Below are 26,041 nucleotides of genomic sequence, written 5' to 3'. Positions count from 1 at the left end.
CTCACGGGCCAAGGTCATTTAATAGCTCAAGATATATTACTGTAAATAGAACACGCGACACCCGTTTGATCCACATGGCAATGGTATTTGCTTAATTTTATCTGTTGTTACACATATCCAGATCTTTAGATCTTGGTATAGCGCAGGTAAGGCTTAACCTCACGAACTTCACCAAACTTCTTCTTGGCATCCGCGGTACTGACAGAGGGAGGCACGATGACATCATCACCAACGCTCCAGTCGATCGGGGTAGCTACACCTTTCTTATCACCGGTCTGCAGGGAGTCGATGACCCGCAGGACCTCAGCGGAGTTTCGGCCCGTGGAGGCGGGGTACATCATGGTCAGGCGGATCTTCTTGCTCGGGTCGATAATGAACACGGAGCGAATAGTAAACGCGATTTCCTTCTGTCCAATGCTATCCTGGTCGATCATGTCGTAGAGGAAGGCAACTTTGCGGTCGGCATCGGCGATGATTGGGAATTGGACTTGTGTGGAGCCGACTTCGTTAATGTCCTTGATCCATTGGTCGTGGGAACCGAGTTCGTTGGCACTCTGGAGAGAATGGGCGCATCAGCTAAGGCTCTGTAGGAGTTGTAAATGGCGGGGACTCACCAATCCGATCATCTTGACGCCGCGTGCGTCGAATTCACTCTGAAGGCGGGCGAAGGCACCCAATTCGGTGGTACACACCTAATTCCACGTTAGTTCAGCGTCTTCGTAGAGTATATTGGTAAAAAGTACAGGTGTGAAGTCTGCAGGGTGTGAGAAGAGGATGGTCCACTTATCACCGATGAACTCGTGGAAGTCAATCTCGCCCTGGGTGGTCAATGCCTTGAAGTTTGGGGCTATCTTGTGTTAGCATGGTATCGTGGCAAATGCAATCCTGTTGAAACTGTACCAATTGAGCCCAGGCGCAGATGCGGCTGTTCCATCTTGGCCGAGATGAAGCGGCGGAAAGCAGGCGCACGCGGCACCTGTGCAGACCACGAGGGCCGCGGAGCAGCTCTGAATGCACGGAACATCTGGGTGCCAATTCTAGAAGCCATGGTTGTTAAGAGCGAAAGGTGAAAGCTTCCAAATTCCAGAGTTGACTCGGGACTTTGAAAGACCTGGGGCCGTGAACCCGTGAAGCCCGGGTGGACGTCATCAAATCTGACTAATCACCAGCTTTGCCCGCCCGGGGGGGGGGGGGGGCCTAGGAGGCCTCAGGCCCTAACTACCAACATGTAACCCGGTGCCCAAGTTTTGGATGTTCATGCGCGATGATTCTTTTGTCACTTAGCCAAGATTTGTCTACATTGCATCTTTCTGGTATCGAATCTAAAGATGCCTTATATGCGCTTGAGGGTCTTGCATATTGTGCCACGCAAACTGCGGGGATTTTAAAATCGGCAGATTTATGCAGCCAAGCAAAATTGGATTAAGGTATGGATTTATATCCCATTTATAGAACACCTTCCCACGGTAGATGCCATTGATGAGAGAAATGAAAAGTGTTGTGTATCTGAGACATTCCAATGTTGGAAACTTTGACACCGTCCACGGGTTGAACTGGATCCTATGATTGGACCAATGAGAGCCCCAATCTGAGACCCTTAATATTAACACTCGGTCCATGTCCACAATGCTATCAGCCAATGCCCCGTTTGATAATAAAATTTAGAAAACTTAGTACCTTGAATGATACCTACACGATGAAAATCCGTGCATTTTACTTGGGGAAAAAAAAGGAATGACCTCTTATAATGCATCAAATGGAGGTCTCGCTATATCTATGTATACACATGCTGGTCTACTTCAACTAACAACACAAAACTTCAAACAATGAAAGCCAAGCTTTTGTGGGCCCTAGATGGATCTTGCTCACCAGGAGATAAACCCTTTTCCCTCATAAGTCGGCGGATCCCTTTTTGAAAGTCTGATCTTCGTTCGCATTCCCCTCAGGAGGTTCCCTTACCTTCAAAATGGGACGGTTTCACTATCTACTCGGGTTGCTATTATTATTTATTTGTTCATTTCTCTGGATTGCGTCAAACCTGGCAAAACAACCACCAAGCATTGTTCTTACTCATGGATCATGCGTCTGCAGCGAAGACAATGTTACCACCGCCTCAGATGCCGCAATTATACCCTCGCATCGACCGGAACCTCCTATTAAAGACATGAAACCAATATCAAAACCAAAAATACCAAGCTACCTCCCAATCGCAAACTCCCACGATCATCACACACAGTCCTCAATCCCATTCAAGCTCTGGCAAAAGGCCGGTTCACAGAAAATCAACGAAGCCCGCCAGAAAGACGTCCACAGTTGGCTAGATGTGAACCCACGTCTACGACATGAGATCCTCACAGACGACAGTGCAGACGAATACGCTCGTGAGCATTTTGCCGAATACCCAGACGTCCTGAACCACTATCTCTCTCTGCCGGTACCGATTCTAAAAGCCGATCTCCTTCGCCAATTGATTTTGTACATCGACGGAGGAATTTGGAGCGATCTTGACGTGACATGCCACCGCCCAATTTCTACCTGGATCCCGGAACAATACCAAAACAAAACAAATGTCGTTGTCGGGCTGGAATTCGACGGTTTCCAGTTCGCAAGTTGGACGATCATGACAAAACCCAAAACAAGCCATATCGTGGCGGTCATTAAATATGTCATCGATAAATTGAAGGCGACTGCTGCACAGCACCATGTGACAACTGCCGAACTTAACATGACGATGATCAACGATGTGGTGGAGCTTACGGGTCCACAGGCGATGACTGTCGCCATATTGCAGAACCTGCAAAAGGAAATGGGCGTTCCTGTCGGCCGAGCGAATATAACGAATATCAAAGAACCCACCCTATTTCAGGACGTGCTTGTGCTGCCGAATGCGGCCTTTGCCTCTAGACAGGGTGGTTACCCGGAGGACAGAGGGCCTTATCTTGTTGAACATCATTACGCTGGCTCTTGGAAGAATGCCAATGGTGGCGAGACAAAATCGTGACATATTCGGAACTTTTTGTATTTGCGTTGCACCGCACGAAACATATGTGACACGATGGACATAGAAGCATAAAAGATAATATAATCCTTGCATTCAGCGTTTAATTGACTCTCGGGAAAGTGACTATTCCTAAAATAATAATTGCTTTTAAATTCCTCGACTATGGGTTTCTAATCTTGCGGCCGAACTTGTCCTTTGGTGATCCTTTTGGTGATAGCCACTATCAAAACTATCCCAGCTCGGGCAGACGTATCCATCGGGATGCTTTAAGATTATGGCGCTAAGAGAGAGATACATGCCCAGTTAGTTTAATTCGATTCGGCCATTCAGTGCCCCAGAGAAAAGTTCTGTTTCTGCTCGCCTAGGCAGACTGTGGTTCACGTTCTACCTAATTTGGAGCGTCTATCTCAGCTCCAATGCAATGCAGCCATTGGCCATTGTAGAAGATAATGCAACGACGCCGGTCAGCCAAATCCTCAAATTGGACTTCTTGTAACCCCTGCGTATGCCGTATTATGTTGAACCTCTATCCAAGGCGTATGTTTCTCTCTGAGTTCCGTCTCGCCGAATGCTAGAATTCAATATCAATAAAATGCTGAAAGCGGGTATAGGGGTGATGGCGCTTTCGTTGCGTATCTAAGAGAACCGTCAAAATGCTGTGGCTAGACTTGTTTCTTGGAGTCACTGTATGTACATATATCCTTGAGTGCCCAGCCCACTATTTGGGTAATTGACGGGCCACAATTTAAATTACCAAAGGAAAAGCCACATCCCGAGAAATGAGAACCGGGCATCAAAGGGCATAATAGCATCTTTTTGGTGGTCTTTAGAGGTTTCAGATGTCCCGTTAGATATCTTATTACATGCTTCTTTGGATCTTCTTTTGGGTGTCTTTTTAGTTGTATACGAAGGTGGCAAAAGAAAAGCACACTTTGTGCAAGAGACTTTTCTGTGAATAACTACATAGGAATGTAAGGATATGTTGATTGGAGGAAGAACATTGGGCGGCCGCCTTCCAAACCCTTGACATTGCACTCGAGTCTTGACTGCCTAACCCTTCCTTTAAATGGCAGTTGGTCTGTTCAAGACTTGCTCGCTCAAGACTTGCTCGCTGACAGTTGTTCCCAATCCCGGCGCTTCAGGCACATCCAAATATCCACCAGAGCCATCAATCTTCTGAACAAGGAACTGGTTCCGAATATTCCAAGTATTGGGAGAAAGCTTGATCATGGGCTCCTTGGCATTGGCTTCTTGCTCGGCATTCACTGGATTTCATGCAACAGCAGCAGAGGCCTGTATCGTAGCCGCAAGAGCAATCCCAGAGCCGTATTCCACGCTGCAGGATGGCATAACAAGCACGCCGTGAGATTTGGCAATAGTAAGGATCCGAAGTAAAGCAGTGAAACCCCCGCAAATGATGATGTTTGGTCGAAGGATGTCCACATTACCTCCAGCCATTCCATCGCAAAGCTCCTTGCCTTCCCATTCATGTTCGCCCCAAGCCACAGGCACCGAGGGCCTTAGTTTGTGCTTAGAGTGTGGTGTAAAAGCATCGACTAACAGAGAAACCCTTGCGGATGACGTTGCCCAAACTAACTCCTCCGCTGGTGCATCTGAATTGTGGTTATGGACGATGATGTTTGCGTCTCGGCCAAATGTCTCGCGAGCCGCCCGGACTATTTGCATCTCTCTTTCAATAAGTGGGCCACAGATTCTGACCTCGAAGCTATCGAACCCCAAATCGAGCAACGGCTGTGCCTCTGGTATTGCAGCAGAGGCTAGTTACCACGGGGAATCGGAGGAAAATTGTGTCAACCAAGAATGGTTAAACGAAACGTCCACACAGACCTTTATCCGGGATCGAACAACATTGCTCAGCAGCTTGCAGATTGGCTGGCCTTTGGCCTGCCCATTAATATCTCACAGCGCAATGTCAATCGCGCTGATTGCACCAGTAGATGCCTTTTGCTCATCGGCTGTCCATGTTGGAGGACCAAAGGTGGAAACCGAGAGGATTTGCAGCTCTTTCCAGATGACCATCGGCTCTGTGGGGTCGCGTCCAATCAAAGTGGGCGCGGACATTGTGTTGATCATCTCGAGAATTTTTGGTGCCCCCCAACCGGGTTGGGGGGCGGGCGATGCTCCCTCGCCCCACCCAAGGAGGCCCGTATCGGTTTCAATACGCACCAGGCAGCTGTAATCCCAGTCGGAATTGTCGCTGTTAGCGAGAGCTCCACGGACGACGTACGGGGTAACTGAGGTAATTCTCATTGTGGATTTTTAGACTGGTGAAAAGGCGTGATACCTGTGGAGAGGTTGGCTCGCGCTGGGCTGTGATATCGAAAGGGAGACAAGAATAATGAAAGGATATTGAGATAGAGCGAGTCGTAGGTGACATAGAATTAATATGAGATGAAAGAAGATAGAAGAAAGGTAAAGGGCAAAAGGCAAACAAATAGGTAGAAAACAGCCTTCAAATCTCGAAGCAAAGTCAACAAACAGCCTAGATCTCCTCAAACCCTCCTTCTCTATACGGCTACATGCTTCTATCACACAGCGCTACAAGCAACTACATTACGGTAGACATACCTACCCAGGTAACAACTTGAAGATTCATGACGTCACGCCATTGTTCCGTCGGTTCATGTACATGTACCCCACACGGGCCGCAAAGCTTAATCTATTGAATCTGCGACTCCACAATAATCCACAATGTAGATAATACGGTAGTTATGCTATTGTACCACAAGACCATTCATTGATATTGTCCCATTATTTGGAGGGGATACCTGAAGGCTGCCTTGGGTGGGTAGGGGACCGATTGAATGGGTAGCCGTTCAATTAAGGAAGGAACGTTTGAATGGGCAGTCGTTCAATTCAGGAAGGAACGCGTAGGACTGGTCTTAAAAGCTCGACTCTTGTTTTTGTTTTTCTCTCTTCTTCTTCTTCTTCTTCTTCTCTCTTCCCATCTTTGCCATTCTGAACCGTTTTTTTTTTCCTTGAACCGCAATGCCTCGTTTCGATTCGTTTGTTTTTGTCGCCATGTTTGCGGCCATGGCCGCATATTGGCACCGCGACCTGTGCCAATTTGTTGGAAGTGTTGTGGTTGGTTTCACCTTTTTGGTGACGGGGATATGCTGCATCAGCAGGTAAGTTTAGGAGGCTCCATCCCTCATATCTCCCATCCCAATACCCATCCCAATACCCATCCCAATACCCATTCCAATACCCATCCCCAATACCCATCCCCAATACCCATCCAAATACCCATCCAAATACTCATCTCAATACCCATCCAAATATCCATCAAGACTAACATTCAGTAGTCCCCGCGCATGGCTGTTCCGTTTGGTGGCCTCGGTGGCAGTGTGGGTGGCCGATGCCGAAGCCACCCAGTCCACCCACCCCACCGAGGCCACCGAAACCGAGAAGAGACTGAGAGCCCGGGTGAAGGGTTTGGAGCAGCAGCTTCGTGGCACGGAGGCACGAGTTCGCGATTCCGAGATAGCCCGGGAGACCGAGAAGAAACGCCATGAAAAAGAAGTCCGCCGCCTGGACGCTCAACTGGCGACTGTCTCCCGGGGTATCAAGGAATCCCTGTTTGCGAAAGATGAGGTGATAGTCGAGTGTCGCCAGTGGCGACGCAAGTTCGAGGACCTGGAACACCTACAGCAGCAGGCCCTGGAAAACCCCGTTCGCGGGATTCAGGGGCGTCCTCGTTGGGCCCCGGCCAAAAAGTACGGGGTTGGGAAGCGGGAACGTGGTCGGCCCGCAAAAACATTCACTGCCATTGCGCAGGTGGCCATTGTCAACGCGGCGTGGGAGTCGAAGCTGGTCGGGTTCGAGAGCGAGGCTCGAGACTATGTGGCCCGTACCGACGACCAGATTCGGTCTCTCAACGCCGCCGCCACCGCGCTCAGCACCAAAAACGCCTACCTCGAACAGCAGATGAAGGCGACCCCCGCCATCCCTCACGAGCTGGCCCAGCAGCAAGTGAGGGATGCGGTGGCAAGCACGATGCTGTTCGCTGACCAAAAGCACGAGGAGGTTGTGAGGTTGCTGGAGCAGACTCATAGCGAGGAGCTCATGGCAGCCAAGGCTGGCCACGAGAAGGAATCTATCGAGGCAACATCGGTAGTCAAGGCAGAGGCAGAGACTGTCCGAGCCCAGCAGCGTGAGGCGGCCGAGAGAGCGGGACAGGAAGCAACCCGCCGAAAGGAAGAACTCGCTGCCAAGGAAGCGCAGCTGGGCGAGCTGCAGGCCGCCAATACCGAGATTGCCGATGACCTTCGGGTCAAGGAGGAAGAATGTGACAAGCTCAAGAGCGAGGTGGAAGTCGAAACCCGAAAACATATCACAGCTATGCAACACAGGGACGGCTTCTTAAGAGCCGGCAGGCGTCTACGAGGTCGTCATGACAGACTGAAGACCAAGGCAGACGACCTTGCGAGGGGCAAACAGGACCTTGAGGATTTGACTGTGGAGCTGAGGGAAGCAGTGGGAAACCTCACCAACGACAAACAGTCGTTACAGCAGCAGGTAGAGAAATTGGAGCACGACAACCAAAGCCTGATGGCGCAGAATGAGGAACTCTTTTTCAAGACTGTGGTATCTGGCATCGAAGTCCAGCACGCTCAAGGCAGAGTGGGTAACCTGAAGCAGCAGGTGGCGGATTTCCAGACGGCCGAGGCCGCGGACATCACGACAGCGGTTAGTGGCATGGGGTTTGCTGCTGAATAAGCCACTGTCCCGGCTTCCCGACCACCGATCTCCGTTGCTCGGGTGCTCACTCTGTTGTCGTCCTTTAACCACTGCTTCCTCGGGTTCACTAATCATCTCAAGGCCCCTTTCCCTTCTCCCTCCCTCCTCCTTGTTGCCTCCATCTATTCCCTTCCTGCTTCTAACTGCCCCGTCCCCACCTGGTGTTCTCTTCTCCCCGCCGCGACCGACGGTCATTACTCATTACATCACAGCATGTCCCGTTGGTCACTCACATCCCTCTTATGAATTCTTCACCATACCGCTCGTTTGCCGCTCGGCCATTGATGCTGAGTCTGGCCAAGCTTCTCCTCGTCGCCGTATCGCAAGTTCCTTTCACCACTGCTGCGCCTATCTTCTCGCCTCTTTTTCTGTCATCCAGCGACACAGAACCACCAAAGGAACCGAGCGATCCGAGTCTATGGCTTTACTTGGGATTTTCAGCTGCTCTTGTGTTGAGCGGTGGAGCATTTGCGGGTCTTACAATTGCTTTGATGGGACAGGTCAGTTCTTTCCAACCCGGTTAAAAATTCCCCGATGAACTAGGCTGACATCCTGATTGCTTCGTCGTACAGGATGAAGTTTATCTCCAAGTCATCAAGACATCCGGCGAAGGCCACGAAAGGAAAAATGCCGCTAGTGTTCTCAATCTCTTGAACCACGGAAAACACTGGGTTCTTGTCACGCTCCTCCTCAGCAATGTGATCACAAATGAAACCTTACCCATCGTCCTTGACCGAACACTCGGTGGTGGTTGGCCGGCGGTGTTAGGAAGTACTGCTTTGATTGTCATCTTCGGCGAAATTGTTCCACAGTCCATTTGCGTTCGTTACGGTCTTCCCATCGGTGCCTGGATGGCACCTTGCGTCTTGGTCTTGATGTACATTATGTCTCCAGTCGCCTGGCCAATTGCAAAATTGCTAGACAGGCTGCTTGGAGAGGATCATGGTACTATCTACAAAAAGGCCGGACTAAAAACACTCGTCACTCTTCACAAAACCTTGGGTGAAGCCGGAGAGCAACTCAACTCTGATGAAGTGACCATTATCAGTGCAGTTCTCGACCTCAAAGAGAAGTCAGTAGGCAGCATCATGACACCAATGGATGATGTCTTCACTATGTCCGCCGACACTGTCTTGGATGAACGCACGATGGACCACATTCTTTCCCAAGGATATTCCCGCATTCCTATTCACGCACCTGAGAATCCGATGAACTTTGTCGGTATGCTCCTTGTCAAGATGCTCATTACATATGACCCGGAAGATTGCAAACGGGTCCGCGATTTTGCTTTGGCTACACTTCCTGAAACACGCCCTGAAACCAGCTGTCTGGATATTGTGAATTTCTTCCAAGAGGGGAAGTCCCATATGGTTCTTGTCTCTGAATATCCTAGTGAGGATCGTGGCGCTCTTGGAGTTGTCACCTTAGAAGATGTCATTGAAGAACTGATCGGAGAAGAAATTATTGACGAATCTGACGTCTTCATTGATGTCCACAAAGCCATCCGACGAATGACACCTGCACCCAAGTCTCGGGTTGCCAAAGGCAAGATCGTCGAAGAGCCTCCTTTGAACGCCTCTATTATCACCGATGGCGACTTGATCGACGTAGATTCCACACAACCTTCATCTCTCCCTAAGCCTTCCGACTTGATTCGACGCCGTAGTTCTGTGGAAGCACCACTCCCCCGCTTTCAACTTCGCAAAACTAATACCGACATCAATCCAGACTCAGCAAATGAATGGGTCACACAAGTCGGCACCACAGATGAGATTCGAGAACACCTTAAACATCTTGGTCCCTCCAACCTCGCCAGCAGGCCGCGCCAAACCCGTTACCATGCCGTCAAGATAAAGCGCAACAGCGCCTCTCCCTCCCGTTCCGCACAAACCGACTTTGAGTCTGGACAAAGCACCTCCGACTCCCAAAAGCTTATCACTTCTTCTACTGGATATCAAGGTGGCATAGGCGCGGGCTTGCTCAACTCCGCTGGAACAGACGCTAAAGATGGTGCGCATGCTCTCAAACTTGGGTACGGCACCATGACTTCGCAAGACAATGTGAGCAAAGGCACCGGTGCTCAACAATACAAAGACCTTCCCACAGTCTCCATTCCCGAGGCTGTCCGTGAGGAACACGAAGACCAACCGCGTTCTGGGTCGACGCGCGAGGCTAGTAGTGTTGCTTTACACGACGATTCCGAAAACCAACTGCGTTCTGGGTCGACGCGGAAGGCTAGTAGTGACGAAGGCAGTGTTGACTCGCCTGGTACACCAGGCTTTATTTACCATCACCGCGGACCGGCGCGTAGTGGAAGCATCACAGAACAGGTTGTGGATGTCAATGGTATTCGCAAAGTTGTCCTCCATGCAAATTGCGCGAGTTCCTCAGAAGGTGAATCTCATCCACCAGGCCATCATCGCCATCGTGACCACCACCATACCGACGGTTCAGTTCTTGATACCGATGACGCAAAATCAGAAAATCCCGACAGTGGCCACGCAAAATCCAAAAAGAAGCGCCGCCGAAAGAAGCATGGCAAAGCTTCAAAGTCTGATGGCGGTCCCTCGGAGGACCAACCATTACTCCGATGAGTGGTTAGTTAGTTGAATGAAATTGTTGAACTCATTTCCTCGATTATGCCCGTATGCCCATGTAATTGTGTATACCAATTAAGATGCCAAAAATCTCTCAATTCATGTGGAAACTTGATATACCGTACGAATTCTGTAGACGTAGAGTTCAAGTCACAGACCTTGTAGCTAAGCTTGGAAAGCAATGTTAACCAGGTGCAAAATGTTATATCGCACACGTACATAAGGTCCAATCATCCTTTACTATGCTTCAAGATATCTACGTACTTGCTTGCGGTGAAGCATTTGTCTTTCGGGCACCACCTAATACGAGAAATACAAGGCAGCTGTCGCCAATTTACTAGGTCTTGAATCTGTAAAACAGTAGATATCATCTAAGTGCACTCTAATAAAAAAGTAATGGCTATGCAACTACCCAGGTATCTGGGTACAATGAGATGACAATGATGGAAAAATATAACCACGAAATGCAAAGTATGATGTGAGAAAAGACGAAAGCGCCAGGGTATAGATGATCAAAACATAGAACTCCGCTTTTTTTCAAGCTTGGTAGCAGGATTTTCCTCCTTGCTGCGCCGGAACCCAAAGAACCCGCTCTTTTTCGGCTGGACTTGAGGTGTCGGCCTCGATGCTGCTGGGAGAGCACCGCTGCTGGTAGGGTGGAACCCTACGGTAGACTGCGGTCGGGGTTGCGGGCGTAGTTGTTGTGGTCGGGACTGCATGAGATGGGTGGAGGATTGGGCTCGGGGATCCATGCGGCCCGGTGCGTGGAGGTATGGGCCATTGGGGACCGGTGCACCGTGTGGGTATTGTTGGCGGGGATGATGGGATGGACGACCCATAGGTTGAGAAGAAAGTTGGACTGAGGATTGAGAGTATTGGTGGGAGTAAGGTTGAGGGGGTCCGGTGTGTCGGGGTGGAAGGTAGGGCCTAGACGATGGAGCTGGAGTATGTCGTTGTTTTCGTGCTTGCTCTTCTTCTTTCCCGTATAACTTCTGCAGGCGTTTGGTCTCTTTCTCGACTTCTGACTCCCGCCGACGTCGTGCTTTTTGTTCTGCGGCGAGAACCTCCTGGCTTCGTCGCTGCTCTTCCTCTCTTGCGAGTTCATCCTGTCGCCTCCTCTCTTGTGGAGCCGGGGATGAGGAGTTCGGGATGCTAAGCCGAGGCGGGGATGGCCTTCCACTCATTGCGACGCTAAGAGGTCGTGCCTGTGGGTTCTTCCGGTCGGGCCTGGGATCACTCGTTGGTGTGGTCGGCGCCGCAATTGCAGTTGATCCTGTTACTGGCTTGCGGGCTAGGTTCGATCCACCGGGGGTAATATGAAAGGCCTCCTTGGCAGGCCCAAAGAAAATATCTCGAATCGCAACGGCTGCCAAGAGCAGGACGACCTCCAACCCCTTCGCATCTTCCATCTCGAGTCGGTAGAGATTGGGCTCGTAGAGAGTAAGCTCCTTCAGTCCTTGAAACAGAGCAATAGTAATATCTGGCTCGCGGCTCTTTGTGCGCGTGTCGGGAATTGTTGAAGTTTTGCCGTGCAACAGACATGTCAAATCCTTTGACAGCTTCCCATCCTTGCGCCAACTGAACCTCAACTTCGGAGTAACGTCTGCGATAGAGGGATCGATCTGAGTCTGGTCTAGCGCTGAAGCTGACGGAACCCGGAATGTGTTTTGCGGCATCTCAAATTCCCACCGAGCTGGCTTGTTCCACGTTTTGGTATGATATTTCACTGTGATTTCTTGGTCGGGGTTGTAGAGCTGGATGCTGAACTCGGTAGGGAGGATGGGTTCTGGGGGTGGTACAGCGCCTCCATTTGCTCGTATTGCTTCTGCCGACATACTCGGTTGTGTCCAATCTGGAGCCACGGCCACCTCGCCGTAGACAACATCTGTCACGTAAGGGTCGCACAACGCGACTCCGTAGCGGTTTTGTGATGTTGGGGAGGCGGGGTCGAGCGCGCGCAAGGAGTAAGCAGGTTCGGGGTCATTTCCATGTTGACTATGGTATATGGTGCTGATCTGAGGCTGTTTTGAGTTGTTCTTGAGAAAGAACGCTGTTCTGCAGTCAGTATGAGAATCTTGAAGTCGGGGGATGACGTAGCTTGCGCTAAGAGAAGCATCCTCCTTACAACGTACTGGGTAAATTTTCATCGATCATCTTGTCATCTGGGGTGTGTAAATCTCAACAACAGACTATGTAGGTTATGTGAAGGAGTTATATCCAGAGCTCGCCCGCGGCAGTGAAGTCTGCGCCACGGAACTTAGTGATCGGCGCCTAAAAATAGCAGGCCGATCCCCGCTGATTCGTACGTCAATTGAAGGCACCAGCATTTAAAGTATTTTAGTTATTTACATATGTAGATCAGGGACTATACGGGGGAAATATAGGCATCGGCATTCTATGCATGACATTTCTGAAACTTAACTGCCTATGAGCTTGTACATACCTACGTAGGTACAATCCTAATCGAAAGATCGAAAGACTAAATCGACATGCTATCGACATGCTATCCGCACTATAAACATTGTATACCTGTAATATTTCTCAAATACCGCAATTTAATTGTGAATCAATGTTGTTATTAGTCCAATTGTGGCAATGCAAGCGCGTCCTTTAAAGAGAATGTCTATATCGTCAATTCGATTAGCGCTGAGTCTGGATTCAGAGGAAGGGCTTATATGGGTACTTAGTCATAGATTTATCAGACAGTGTTCGTATTAACGCATCGAGGTGTGGCTTCTAAATTCCATGTTAGTACTGAGGGTCAAGGGAATGACCTAGCTGTTCGAACAAGAAATAAAAAGATTATGAGTATTCTATTAGACAAGAATTAAGTCCTATATAGATGCGTTAGTATGGAATCCAACTCACAGGGGGTGGGGAGCAGTAAATGGTAAATCTAGCTCACTATACGGCTGATCGCTGACCACATATTGTGACCTATTGTCGAGATGTATCTATAAAATTCCGATTAGTGACACGAGGGTAGAGAATGACTTAGCTGCTTGGTAGGTGGGGGAACTATGTGATGAGGTCTGAGCAAGGAAGATCCACGGGCCTATGCTTCGTTAGTACTGACTTCGCATTTCTAAGAAGGGCAGTAAAGAACTTAGTCATTCTGTTAGTCGGTATCTGAATCGCTATTCGGGGAATATTTTCCCTAGGGGACCTAATTCAGTCTGTTGGTGTGTCTCTGTGCATTTGGATTGACCTACCGGATGGGAATATGATATGTAGAACGATATACTCGAAAGGCTTGGGACGATATATGGTGCGGTAATTTCTGGGTCTCGTTAGTAAGGGAGGTAAAGGGGCGAGGGAAAGGGTTATCAAAGGACTTAGCCATAGATAGGTAATTAAGGATGTTCGGATCGATACTCGTCGTTGTCGAATGCCACGGTGCCCTAGTTTGGTATGTTATATGTTAGCAATGATGCTCTAGTGGAAGGCCGCCCACCTGTGATATATGGATAGATATAATGGAGGTATAAATGTTCCTAGATAGAAGTGTTAGTGTCTATCCTGCAAGTGAATGGAAAAGGTACTCAGCGAATAATTCGCGGTCCATTTATAGTAGGTAGAAGACAGGCATTGAGCTGTCTTGAGCTGGAATGCTCCTGACGATGGGATTAAAAGCGAGGGGCCCGAAAGCCATTATATAGACAATTATATCCAAGACAAAGGGTAGCCCAGCTCATAGTTGTTCTCCACAAGTCCTTTGTCGGCATGCTTGTCGAGATTATGGCGGACTGTTTTATTGTGTTTTCGAGGCCGAAGAAGGTCATTGTTCACCCGAAGATAAAGAATATTTACAAATAGTAAAAGACTCGACAATGAAGGCCTTCATATAACCCATGCTCATCGGCTTTGTGCCTATTGTTTGCTGAAACAGCCACCCAGGGCTAAAATAGCCCACGGGGCTCAAGTACCAAGGGAACTGGGGTAAAAGAAATCAACAGACAATGGAATAAAGAGCCTTGCTTAAAGATCCAAGGAATTATTTTTTGGTTTATGTCAGATCTATGTATATACTGGTTCTATCTTTGTAACCCGCCGCAATCTGCGACAACCGAAAAGTACAATAGCAATGTCCATCAAAATCACACTTTTGTTCACTGCCCAGTTCATACCCGGACTCCATTGACCTCCTCACCTCCAGTGACCTTAGCCGCCTCCCGATCAGCAGTGCTCATCTGCAATCCCTGGTCATCCCAGCCCTGGGTGCCCTTCTTATACAGCGTCTTCTGTTCTTCCCGGCTAGGCATAGCTCCAGTCTTACCCCGGCGCTGCCGTGAGTCAATTGTCTCCTCAAGTGAGGCATTATCACCATCCAGTGGGTATCCCTCCAAATCGTCTGTGTGTATTTCCTCGCTGAAAGAGAACGTACGGTACTCGGTGTTGGACCAGCCGGTACCTGCAAGAATGAAAAACGGCGTTAGCGGTATGATCCCCTACAATCATAGCATCAATCATATCACATACCCTGGTACTGGCTGCTGTCTTCCCAGTCTTCAGTGAAATAGTGCAAGAACCCGCCGTGCGTGACCATCACGATCTCCTTCTCCGGGCGGGCTTTCAACCAGCGACGGGCTGCACGAGCGCGTTCCTTGAGGGCTTTGTTGGTGGGGACATAACGACCGGATAACTTTTTGAGAGTTAGATGTGAGTACACCAAGTGCTGGATACTGCCGAGGCAATCCCCAAACTGCAGGAAAGAGAGAAACATACCTTGTTATTCCACCCCTCTTCCACGAGATCCAGATCAACTCCTGTCTTGAACTCCTCCTTTAGAGCGGAAGGTTCGCTGCCAGTATCACATGGAACATCTGAGGTCTCCTGAATATCAGGCAGAGCAATAATCTTCAAGTCTGGCTTTGACTCGAAGACGGGGGCAAAGCTCTCGAGCGCAGTGTAGAGGGTGCGACGAAGGGGCGAGGCGGTCACCAGGTCGATGTTGGCATGGCGGGGGAAGTTCTCGCGGAGCGTTTTGCATTGCTCGTGGCCGAGGTCAGTGAGGAGGGGGTCTTGGATGACGTGGTTGGCGGTGCAAACGTTGTGCAGGCCCTGTGATTATCTATTAGTTCGACCGAGCAGTGAAGAGTCATGTTTCAAGGTTACGAATGAATTGTCGAGGCTCAGGGAGTCGGGCTGCGATCATTGTCACGAAATGTACATACTTGGGCGTGGCGGACGCAGTGGATAATTGGAGCCATATTCGATGTTCAAGAGGGTATCGGAAGTAAGCTGGTGGATTTCACACTAGAAACTTGCAGGAGTTGCAGATATTGAAGACGTTGAAGACGTTAAAAGTGCTTATCGCGGGACGTGGGGGTGATAGCGGTGGAGGGCTTGGGCTAAGGGCACGGGCACGGGCAAATCGGAGTGCCTTAGAGAGTATATTTGACCCAAAAAGAATTTCTGATGTAGTTGAGAGAGAGATATATGCGAGAAATAGAGATATACAATTAAGGGACGCAAATATTAAGAGTCATACAACTCGGACCTCAGAAGTCCGATTTGGTCCTATAAATTTGCGGAGCGCCACATCGTCAAGCGAACCACAGCTCTGCATTGGAGTCCGATGGAGATCTATAAATTGTGATTTGTCTATCTTAATGAGGGATCCTCTCTAGATGCCTAGAAGGCCAAGTACTTCATGAGAATATGTTATTTGCGCCATATGGGATAGAATCCCAACACCACATCGATGAATTATAGAACAAATGGGTATGTATAGGTAAACAATGGAATCTGACAACCTTTTATGCAACGCCGAACCCTTGGGCGTTTTCGAGAGCCTTGTCAAGCTTTTGCGCCAATGCCTCCCTTGACGAGTACTCTGGAAGAAGTAAACGTCCGAAACACGTCAAGCTGGTAGGAAGACGCTAGAAGAACAATTAGTATGACAATCTATATTATGTAGGTTATAGAAAGTGGTAGAACTTACCAAATCTCCAACGCCATTTTTCTGGATCACAAACATAATGCTTGATATCCCATTGACGGGTACTCGGTCACTAGCAGTGACAAATTCGAGTAACTGGGCCCTCTTTTCATTGGGGTATTCTTGGATAATATCCCAGAAGTCACGAATGACACGATGGTCAGGACCAAATCCTCCCTCATACCGGATATGGTTCTCGAGCTCTTCTACGTCAATTGTTTGAATACCCTCTACCACAGTTTTCAGCGCTTCCGGCGAGAAGATGGACAGAGCTGATCGGTCCAGGCACGTGTTGAACCCCCTCTGGAAAGCTTCAAACTGTGGTCGAATGGATTTGTCTGTGAGCCAGAAGATGTAATCCTTGACAAACTGATGTCGATTTTTGTTGGTCACAAGAGCGGCCTCTTCAGCCGGGAGTAGAGAGGACTGAAGTGACGTGGACTCAGACACTGACTTGGCGGTCGCGTCTGAGGCGGGCCCACAGGATGTGACATCGGTAGCCTCCTCGACTGCCATAGAGGTTGGTGATCTCAATACCGCAGGGTCGCAGTAAGCTGGCACATCCATCCAGGCGCTGGAGCCCGCGATAGGAGCCGGAGCAGTGATTTTGACTTTGCTAGCAAGAGGCCACGCCGCATCACGGTTAACCTTTTGCATATCGATTGTCTCTATACTTCCAAAGGCTTCGAAGCTGAACTCGTAAGTTCGCGTAAAAATATCGCCGACATCGCCATCTTTCCATGCCAATAATGTGTCGAGCCCTTGGCTAAGCTCCGGCCATCCATCTCGAATATGGTCCAGATGCTTCACCTTCAGGCCCAGCAATTTGCGATAGAAAGCAGTGGGAAGATTCACGGGGAGGGTCAGGCCGTTGTAAATTGCAATAGACATCAACAGACCGATAAGTTCGAACTTGTAGAGAGGTTCCAATGAGCACGGTTGGAACCAAGACATGCGGTGTCGAGTATCAACTGTGAACATGCCATAGGATGGGTCAAAGGCTTGACCCATTAGCAAGCGGAAGAACTCTTGTTGAACACCACCATGGTCAAGCCCTTCTTCTCCTTCATCCATGCCCATTTGCACCTTCAAGGGTCGCATCAGTTCTCGCTTTTCACGCCGCCATAATTGACTCAAAGCATCAGAGAGGATATTGTCTCGGCGGACAACGAGAACAAGGTAAGTGGACATTGATGTTTTCAAGCGGGTGAGGAGCCGAGGATCCTCGGAAATTTGAATGGCCCCGAAGGCAGTCTGAGTGACATGTCTCGTGGTGGTCATAGCAGCCTCATAGGACTTGGTCATGGCAGAATAGTTCAAAGCACGGAAGTAGATCACGAGAGAGGACGGAGGGAAAAGGAAGGAATATGATAGCAGGTGCATGGTTCGGTTGTTTGGGAGGCCCTCAACCCATGCCACGGGCATATCCAATGGGTCCAGCCGCTCGGTGAGAAGAGGTGTGTAGAAGTCTTCGGGTAAAAGACCTAAGCGGTTTCGTTCCTTATACATTGAGGCTAGAATCTGAATGGCACCACCGGCTGAGCTGCTACGGGCCATCTCAGGGTTGCCGTCCCATTCACGCAGGAAAAGAGTCCGAAGCCACTCAACAATGAGGCAGGCTGGGCTAATGGACTCAGTGGGCTCATCACTGCCAGCAGTATGAGAGATGTGGTGCTCACTAAGGTAGTCAACCACGCGGTCCAGCACACTGAGCCTGCGCTGTTTTGGTAGGTCTAGGCTGTACACTTGGCGGGCCTTGGAGATTTCATGGTATGCTAGCCGCGCAGTGAGAGCCCGCACGAGGCGATTAATGAGGCGGAGACCTAACTCGTGCTCGAATCTGTCCGTCACCTCGATGGCTTGCTGGGCATTCTTTGAAGGCAGCTTGCGCATGTCCGACAGTGAAGCTACAGACCCAGCGGCACGCATCCGGACCACTGTCCTCCAAGTCCGCAAGTCAATATTAGGCACAAAGCTGACCAAAGTGAACAAGGCAATCGTAGCGATATAGGCGGCATCAGGATCCGACAGATGATCTTCGCTGGCAGATTCAGATATTCGTCGGGGAACGACTGGGGGGGCCGCAGGTCCTGTCATGGTCGAACTGCGAGATGATCGACGGGATGGCCGTCCAGAAGAGGGAAATCCCAGCGGAGGAACAAAGAGCGTGTCCAGAGAGCTCCAGAGGCTATGTAGCGCAATATCCCATGGGCAAATCGTAAACAGGCGCTGCAGTGATAAACGCAGACGGGAAACATCAAGGCGACTGAAAGTAGCCCCAACCATGTCCGTTGACTCACTACTAAAGGAGCGCAAAATCTGACTAGGGCTGCTGAACACAAAAAATGCACTTTGAGCAATGAACGGAAATACTTCACGCTGACGGAGAGTTGCAAAACGCCAATCCGGCTGCTCAAAGCTGCCAGTGCATTGGATGAGATCAAGTTCCTCCTCCCAGCAATCAGCATCTTCCGCAGATTCAATCATGACCTGTGATAGACCATCGATGATCTCGGGGGTAAGATGAGTGACCGTCTGAGCCAGTGGAATCGTGTCCAGCGAGTTTTCGACAAGAACTTGCTTTGTATTGCGCTCGCTAGGAGATTGGGTAACAGAAGGAGGAAGAGAGCGAGGAGGAGGCACGGGCTCCGTGCTCCTCGTGCTATTGATAGGAGATGCTCCACCCAGCAGCTTCTGGCTATCCCAGGAGACACGTCGTTGGCTTTTGCGGCGTTCCTCCAGGGAAACTGAATCGACATCCCCGATTCTTCCGCGGTGCTTTTGCGGACGGTGCTTTAACGCTGGTGGTGAAGGCAAGCTGACAAACTCATCAGAAGCCACTGGGGGCTTCTTGTTAAATTCTGGTTTCTTTTTATCGTCAAGGCTTGAACGCGAACTATGGCGCCAATGATCAACCTCGGAGACTGATAGGCGTTTGACATGCTGGTTCTGAAACTTGAGCTCGACTGTGGAGGGTTGAGATGCCGATGTTCGTGATGAAGGAGTACGAGGTTGAGAGCCGGGCTGGGTTGGAAACGTGGAACTGCCTGGAATTTTGACATCTCTGCCTGGAACTTTGTCGGCATGGTAGCGGTGCTTCTCATGAGTAGATGGATGATTTGCGGCTTCCGGTGCAGGTGATTTGGGCTTTGGCCCCAATGTCTCTGGGGCACGGCGAAGGGGAAGCCATTCGACCATACGAAGGGAGATTGTATCAAAAAGATTCTGTGTAAAAGACTTGGGGTCTTTTAGTTGTTGCTCCGCGGTATGGTCGAGGTCTCGAATATAGCTGCTACCGGTACGGATTTGGGGCGAAGAATCCCCTTCTTTAACTTCTGACACGGCTGATCTATTTTGCGCAGGGCTGGATACGTCGTGGGGCGAGTGGTCTTCATCGTACCGATCCGGTTTTGGCGACCTGTTAGCTGCTGCCGTCTGTGCTTCAAGTGTACGGGTTCGGCGCAAGGAAATCCGATGGTAATCTTCCGCTGTCAATTGCGGTGGCGGCTTAGGCACGTTCAGACATAAACCGGTCTCCGGGTCGTCCAAGCTGGCGAGGTAGCATGCCAGGGTCCTTGCACTGAGTTCTGTGTATCGACGAAATGGACCTTCACTGAGTCTTCGGCGATGACTAGCACATGTAGAGGTTCGACATCCGGGATCATCGCAGCCGTGGAGCAGTTGAGCTTTGTATCTATTCCGCCAAACCAATTAGTGTCATGTGGAGTTAGGAGGTCGAGGCCCAGCGTTTAGAGTTCCCACTCACCTGCGCACTAAGCCGTTGAATTTCCGTCTTCGGTCATCACGATACCGTGGTAACACTCTTGAGGGATCCGATACCTCAATAGTATTCTGTATGAGCGCATCCGGTGCGTTTGGTGGGAGCTTTGACCGATAACTGTGAGTTCGCCCGTGGCCGGGGGATCGCGCGATGTCTGGGTCGTCGATGGAACCTCCGCGGAGCCTCGTCATTTTCAACAGAATAGCATATCTGAGAGTGAGCGCTAGTTGTTTGCTCGTCTCCACGCGTTGAATAAATGCAACCAAGACGGTCCACCTAGCTTGATGATAACGTAGTAAGATTATGATGCCTCAGGCAAAATATATCCACTATTGTAATCGGAGGTGACGGAAGTCAAATAGTCCGGCGGACCTTGGGTTACTCAGCCCGACCTTTTCGTGTATTACTAAGCCATTTATCAATTATCACGCTTACTGGATTAGGACTAGTAGCATTTCAGAGGTGCTCAGTCGCTCGATAAGAAACGGATAATTTAGAAGATCAACCCTGGATGACGGTCTATTGAGTGCATAAAGACTGACTCACAGGTCCATTTCTTTTGAAAAATTCCTTTCTCTTACATCCATCTGGGTCTCATCACTTTCATCCACTTTGATCATCAATCTACCATCAAATCATCAAAAAATCATCAAAATCGGGACAAGGCAGAGCCTTCATATGTACCCCGCCTACAACAAATATTCATCCCACAATCCACAGGGAAAACCCGCCCTCTCAACCACCCACGACACTCAAAAAACCACCGATATGTCGTCGACCAACCAAGATGCAGCCTCGCTGCAATACACTTGCAACACCTGTCTTGTTGCCTTCCAACGCAGCGATGCGCAGAGAGATCACATGCGCAAAGACTGGCAGTAAGTCTTGAATTCCTTTTTTTTTTACAATTTTTTTATGTATGTATTTTTGTGGATTCAGAAGCTGATTTGGCCTAGTCTATACAACATGAAGCGTCGCATCGCTTCCCTACCCCCGGTCACTCTCGAGACTTTCAACGAAAAAGTTCTTGCCGCTAAAGCTACATCCAACGAGGCCGCCGCCAAGGCTTCGTACGAAAAGACTTGCCACACCTGCAACAAGGCCTTCTATAGCGAGAACTCGTACCAAAACCACATCAACAGCTCGAAGCACAAGCAACGCGCAGCCAGCCTACGTAAGGATGGCGATGCTGCCTCCGTCCAGAGTTCCGCTTTCTCTCTCGGCGAACCCGTGACCAAGTCCGACAATGACGTCAGCAAGGTCACTGAAGACCTCAAGACTGCCACCATCGATGAAGAGGAAGATGAGGATATGGAATCCGAGATCAAGAAAGATGATTTCTTGGCGTCTCGCTGTCTCTTCTGCAAAACCGAATCAACCGATATTCACACCAACGTGGACCACATGCGCATAGACCACGGCTTGTTCATCCCCGAGCAAAAATATCTGGCGGATCTCGATGGCCTCGTCAACTATCTCTACCGAAAAATCACCGAGAACTTCGAGTGCCTTTACTGCCACGCCATCAAGAACGACGCACAAGCCATCCAAACCCACATGCGCGACAAGAGCCACTGCATGATTGCCTTCGAGTCCGAAGAAGAGCAAGTTGAAATCGGTCAATACTACGATTTCCGGAGCACCTACTCCGAAGATGAAGACGAATCCACTGCCGACAGCGGTGGCGTCAAGGTGAACGGAGATGGAGAGGACCAAGGTTGGGAAACCGACAGTTCCGCATCCTCCGTCGACGAGGACGACCTTGACTCATATCGAAATGCATCTGGTGCCTACGAGGCAGACTACGAGCTCCACCTTCCATCTGGAAAGAGTGTCGGTCACCGTTCGCTTGCCAAGTACTACAAGCAGAACCTTCACAAATACCCCTCAGCCGCTGAACGAGCTGCCCGCCAGCTTGCCATTGCGAATGGAGAAGTCGAGGAGGAACCGCCCCGCACCCGCCCCAGCCATCACCGCGCTCTTGTCACTCGTGCCAACGGCGGCATGGGCATGATTGGTGTCACCGAAGAACAAAAGGAAGCTGCTCTCACTGCCGAGCGTCGCGAGAGAACTCGTGCCCTTCGCCAAGAGAACCGTTACGTCGCCCGCGTCCAAAGAGCCAACAATCACCAGAAGCACTTCCGCGTATGTTCCACCTGTACTCTTCTTTTATTTTGCAAAACTAACTTCCTCTCTAGGATCCCCTTCTGCAATGATCGCTTCATCACAGCACCAACGGGAAATCACATCAATCGACCGGTTTTCATCCACGACATCGTCCTTTCGATGTCACCAACGAACCATTCGCCAATACTCGCAAGACATCGACAACCACCGCAGCTCTTCAACTTGCACGCTCGTTACTTCCGTGCCGCGAGACTGCCCGAGTTTGGCGAACCTATGGGCTTCTACAAGCCCTTCGATTCATCAACGAAACAACCAAGTGAGGTACTCTTTCCGAGCCGGGCCATTTTCTCAAATGAGTTTTTCAACCCGGTCGGTTTTAACGAGGCCTCACCGAACATTGGACAACTTTATGGAGGGACGTCTTTATGGATAGCGATTACATGTTGCATATACCTTTTGTTACAGATGCCGTCATTGGGTCGTCATTCATGTTATTTGGGGGAGTCTTTTGGAGATATCATTCATGTATCTAGTCCGAGAAAATCGAAGCAAATCTGCTCAATATCTGTGCCGTGAGGCATGTTATAACTTGTAGATGTAACCACATGCATGTTTGCAATTTGGTCTATTCTGGGCACCAACATTACATCTAAATCAACCATTGCTTTCCAAGCTTAGCTACAAGGTCTGTGATTGGATACATCGAAAGGATTCGTACGGTATATCAGAGACTTTTGGCTTCTTAGTTGGCATACACAATTACATGGACTGGACATACAGGCATAATCGAGGAAATGATTCTGACAATTTCATTAAACTATCTAACGAGAGGCTCATCGGAGTAACGGACTTTCGAGCGCCATTCCTAAGTACCAGTGTAAGGAATTAGCCATACACTGGGTCCTCTACCACCAGGAGTAGCTTCTGGTGGCGAGCAGGGATGAGGGGCAAGAACCTCATGCAGTCATGCTGCAGTGCCTGCTGTAGTACGGCCCGAATGTTGGGTGATTCATTTTGAGAATGAGGACCTCTGCACTCGAGTCGAAGAATTTCGTATCTGTATCCCAAGTCTGCTGGTGTTCGAGGTCGAATACCACTGTCAGGCTTATTCAGTACTGAACTCCATGCCGCTAACCACCGCGGTGATGTCTGCGGCCTCGAAATCCGCTACCTTGCGCTCAAGGTTGCCCACTCTGCCCCGAGTCTGCTGGAGGTCGAGGTCGGATACCACTGTCTGACAAAGCAGCTCCTCGTTGTGGTCCAACAAGGCTCGGTTATCGTCCTTCAACTGTTCTATCTGCTGTTGGAATTTCTCGCCTTCGTCGGCAAGGTAGTCCACTGCTCCCTTCAGCCCCAGGTTTTCATCCTCAAGGGCCTTTAGACCCCTCGCAAGGTCGTCTGCCTCGGACTCCAGTCTGTCACACCGGCCTTGTAGACGCTCGCCGGCTGTTAGGAAGCCATCCCTCTCACTCTCGAGCTGATTGTATGCTTCCTCCTTGACTCGAAGGTCATCGGCAATCTGAGCGTTAGCAGTCTGCAGCTCGCGCAGCCTCTGCCTCTTCCTTGACTGTCGATGTTTCCTTAACCGATTCCTTCTCGTGGCCAGCCTTGGCTGCCATGAGCTCCTCGCTATGAGTCTGCTCCAGCAACCTCACAACCTCCTCGTGCTTTTGGTCAGCGAACAGCATCGTGCTTGCCACCGCATCCCTCACTTGCTGCTCGGCCAGCTCGTGAGGGATGACGGGGGTCGCCTTCATCTGCTGTTGGAGGTAGGCGTTTTCGTTGCTAAGCGCGGTGGTGGCGGCGTGAAGAGACCGAATCTGGTCGTCGGTGCGGGCCATATAGTCATTGCTGCAAAGTTGGAATCAGCGGACAGTTCAAACATAATCACCGTTGAGGTCCGACGTAAAGAGCGATGTAAGACGAAGTGAGGGAAAGGCCAAAGCAAGGTAAAAAAAGGATATGAAATAGGAGATCTTGAAATCCGCAGACTTAAGATAAAGAGTGCCCGGGAAAGGGGGTTAGGGAGACAGAAGAACCGAGGAAAGGGATATAAATACCTTGATAGATAGATATATATAGATATATATAAGGGAAGGATTGGAAGGTATAAGTGAGAGTAAAGAGACATCGGGAGATATGTAAGAACGAAGAATCGAGAAAGTGAAGAAGTAAGGGGAGGGGGTATAAACACCTTAGGAGAGGTAAAGGGAGAATGGGAAGATATAGAAGAGGTTGAGGAGTGGATGGAAGAATTGAGAGAAAGAATTGAGGGAAGAGATATTTATACCGAGGATGGAATAAGAAAGATCAATCGAGGAGATTGCACTTTCCTTATAAACTTATATGGTATGGCCTCTTTCCCTCTTTCCCTTTTAACTTGGATAATACTATATAGAACGATTGTTCCGCCCTCAATTACTTTGGCGTGGTGATGGGGATGAATGGGGATGAATGGGGGCTGAATCTGAGGGGGAGTTGGAGGCAGCATAGAGGGAAAGGTGGAAGGGGTTGGACTGATCTTCATACTATTCTCAGTCTATTCTCAGTCTATCCTCAGTCTATCCTCAGTCTATCCTCACTTTGTCCTCACTTTGATCTTATCAGATGGCACCGACAATGAGATCACCCTTCTCTATGAGGTGACTAGTAACCTTCGGGTGAAACCAAGATGAGGTCAGATGCATACAAATATGTATTGATAATCCTTAAAGCATATGAACTATCATGTTCGTGTGGCGCTGAAATAGACGAAAGATACACCAGCGAGATCATCAACCTATACTATAATGCGTAAGGCGATATTGTTGGCTAAACAAAATTACTATGAGCGAGCAGTTGGTCATCCATTTATTTTGAATCATCCCTGATTGTACATGGAAAAGACCTCTACACCGTTTATGCTTTTTACCTGCATTTGTATACATCGAAGAAGACCCTTAAGAAGACCCCCAAAAAGACCACCTAAAAATACCATCTAAAAAACCAAGAAAAGACACGTTGGTATGTTCTTCCATATAACGACCCTAATATCATCTGAGGCCAAATACATGCGTCGGTTTATTATAGTCCTATAGAGACCCTATAAGCGGCCGACTGTTCTTCTAGGTCATAATAAAAATAGAAAAGAACCAAATCCTACTTAGGAAATTTGCGACAGTTCCGAATCCAGCCCTTACTCGGCCATTCACGCTTCCCCAGGTTGCGGTTCAAGGTAATCTGTAGTGGTCCTTCGTCACTCACATCCCAACTCAACCACTGACAGGGCTTCCAATCCATGTACGAGGCGAAAGGATTCTTGCCTTCACAGAAAAATTGTTTAACCCACTTTCCAAGGCTTTCACGCACACATATATCACGCGTGTTCCAGAAGTCTTCCAGCTGCGAAGGGGTCGACTTTGTGAAATCGAAGAGCATCCGAGTACGCATGCGTAAGCTCTGATCATGACAACCGAACGAGAAGGAGACGTTGATTTGAACCTGTGCGATGGGGTTCTCGTTAAAGGTACATGTGTGTAGTAACATCTCACATTTGCAGTTGTGATTGGTCAGGTGCTGAACGTCACCTTTAGAGTCAGTCGAGGGGCTGATTATTGAATATAGAGACCAGTCATAGCTTGTGGTGTATATTGAGAATGTGACAAGGACACATCGACTTCACCGGCGTGCGGCAAATAGCACTTCCGGCTACCAAGCGTGTTGCAGCCATAAGAGCACACCTTATGGTCCAACCTCCAGAAAGGCTGCCAAACAGAGCGTGGATGGAGCATCCAGCATTGATTGCAATATTTCCATCGGGGCTCTGGAGTCGGCGAAGTAGGTCTATTCGGTGC

At 49.4% G+C, this 26,041-nt stretch overlaps 9 protein-coding genes across 9 annotated transcripts; 3 read left to right on the top strand and 6 right to left on the bottom strand.

The window, feature by feature from the left end:
- Positions 1-125: 125 nt before the first annotated feature.
- N7455_001486 (peroxiredoxin) lies at positions 126-1,048 on the bottom strand (the record flags this gene model as incomplete). Its single annotated transcript, XM_040952044.2, has 4 exons — positions 126-554; positions 615-692; positions 744-847; positions 901-1,048. 4 exons carry the CDS (start codon positions 1,046-1,048, stop codon positions 126-128), a joined length of 759 nt encoding a protein of 252 aa, XP_040818393.2.
- Positions 1,049-1,966: 918 nt separating this feature from the next.
- N7455_001485 (glycosyltransferase family 32 protein) lies at positions 1,967-3,001 on the top strand (the record flags this gene model as incomplete). The annotated part of the gene is made up of 1 exon (XM_040951345.2): positions 1,967-3,001. One exon carries the CDS (start codon positions 1,967-1,969, stop codon positions 2,999-3,001), a length of 1,035 nt encoding a protein of 344 aa, XP_040818622.2.
- Positions 3,002-4,273: 1,272 nt separating this feature from the next.
- N7455_001484 (uncharacterized protein) lies at positions 4,274-5,272 on the bottom strand (the record flags this gene model as incomplete). Its single annotated transcript, XM_040952005.2, has 2 exons — positions 4,274-4,727; positions 4,926-5,272. 2 exons carry the CDS (start codon positions 5,270-5,272, stop codon positions 4,274-4,276), a joined length of 801 nt encoding a protein of 266 aa, XP_040817738.2.
- A 738-nt stretch (positions 5,273-6,010) lies between these two features.
- Positions 6,011-10,405, top strand: N7455_001483 (putative DUF21 and CBS domain protein (Mam3); the record flags this gene model as incomplete). The annotated part of the gene is made up of 5 exons (XM_065604009.1): positions 6,011-6,150; positions 6,325-7,725; positions 7,844-7,952; positions 7,975-8,262; positions 8,335-10,405. 5 exons carry the CDS (start codon positions 6,011-6,013, stop codon positions 10,354-10,356), a joined length of 3,960 nt encoding a protein of 1,319 aa, XP_065462500.1. The 3' UTR covers positions 10,357-10,405.
- A 466-nt stretch (positions 10,406-10,871) lies between these two features.
- On the bottom strand, positions 10,872-12,513 carry N7455_001482 (uncharacterized protein; the record flags this gene model as incomplete). The annotated part of the gene is made up of 2 exons (XM_040951352.2): positions 10,872-12,409; positions 12,492-12,513. 2 exons carry the CDS (start codon positions 12,511-12,513, stop codon positions 10,872-10,874), a joined length of 1,560 nt encoding a protein of 519 aa, XP_040818445.2.
- A 1,967-nt stretch (positions 12,514-14,480) lies between these two features.
- On the bottom strand, positions 14,481-15,569 carry N7455_001481 (uncharacterized protein; the record flags this gene model as incomplete). Its single annotated transcript, XM_040951850.2, has 4 exons — positions 14,481-14,770; positions 14,839-15,001; positions 15,085-15,420; positions 15,534-15,569. 4 exons carry the CDS (start codon positions 15,567-15,569, stop codon positions 14,481-14,483), a joined length of 825 nt encoding a protein of 274 aa, XP_040818473.1.
- A 485-nt stretch (positions 15,570-16,054) lies between these two features.
- On the bottom strand, positions 16,055-20,276 carry N7455_001480 (HECT domain protein). The gene is made up of 3 exons (XM_040951232.2): positions 20,067-20,276; positions 16,304-19,994; positions 16,055-16,241 (listed from the first exon to the last, which is right to left on the bottom strand). Exons 1-3 carry the CDS (start codon positions 20,270-20,272, stop codon positions 16,119-16,121), a joined length of 4,020 nt encoding a protein of 1,339 aa, XP_040818495.2. The 5' UTR covers positions 20,273-20,276; the 3' UTR covers positions 16,055-16,118.
- Positions 20,277-20,594: 318 nt separating this feature from the next.
- N7455_001479 (putative C2H2 finger domain protein) lies at positions 20,595-22,747 on the top strand. Its single transcript, XM_040951243.2, has 3 exons — positions 20,595-20,959; positions 21,038-22,226; positions 22,280-22,747. Exons 1-3 carry the CDS (start codon positions 20,760-20,762, stop codon positions 22,295-22,297), a joined length of 1,407 nt encoding a protein of 468 aa, XP_040818291.2. The 5' UTR covers positions 20,595-20,759; the 3' UTR covers positions 22,298-22,747.
- Positions 22,748-23,313: 566 nt separating this feature from the next.
- N7455_001478 (uncharacterized protein) lies at positions 23,314-24,049 on the bottom strand (the record flags this gene model as incomplete). The annotated part of the gene is made up of 2 exons (XM_065604008.1): positions 23,314-23,727; positions 23,777-24,049. 2 exons carry the CDS (start codon positions 24,047-24,049, stop codon positions 23,314-23,316), a joined length of 687 nt encoding a protein of 228 aa, XP_065462499.1.
- Between the last annotated feature and the right edge of the window lie 1,992 nt (positions 24,050-26,041).

Source organism: Penicillium solitum (assembly GCF_028829755.1).
Source record: "Penicillium solitum strain IBT 25940 chromosome Unknown utg000001l_segment0_segment0, whole genome shotgun sequence".
NCBI classification, from domain to species: domain Eukaryota; kingdom Fungi; phylum Ascomycota; class Eurotiomycetes; order Eurotiales; family Aspergillaceae; genus Penicillium; species Penicillium solitum.
Note: the sequence above shows the minus strand (reverse complement) of the source record. Positions and strands in the feature narration are given on the sequence as shown.

What these genes read in the sequence shown, in the direction of transcription:
- N7455_001480 (XM_040951232.2), bottom strand. Translation starts at nt 20,272, where the DNA reads ATGACGAGGCTCCGCGGAGGTTCCATCGACGACCCAGACATCGCGCGA. An exon ending in TTCAACGGCTTAGTGCGCAG is followed by an intron (nt 19,995 to 20,066) that starts GTGAGTGGGAAC and finishes TTGGCGGAATAG; the next exon opens with ATACAAAGCTCAACTGCTCC. An exon ending in AAAATGGCGTTGGAGATTTG is followed by an intron (nt 16,242 to 16,303) that starts GTAAGTTCTACC and finishes TTGTTCTTCTAG; the next exon opens with CGTCTTCCTACCAGCTTGAC.
- N7455_001479 (XM_040951243.2), top strand. Translation starts at nt 20,760, where the DNA reads ATGTACCCCGCCTACAACAAATATTCATCCCACAATCCACAGGGAAAA. An exon ending in CACATGCGCAAAGACTGGCA is followed by an intron (nt 20,960 to 21,037) that starts GTAAGTCTTGAA and finishes GATTTGGCCTAG; the next exon opens with TCTATACAACATGAAGCGTC.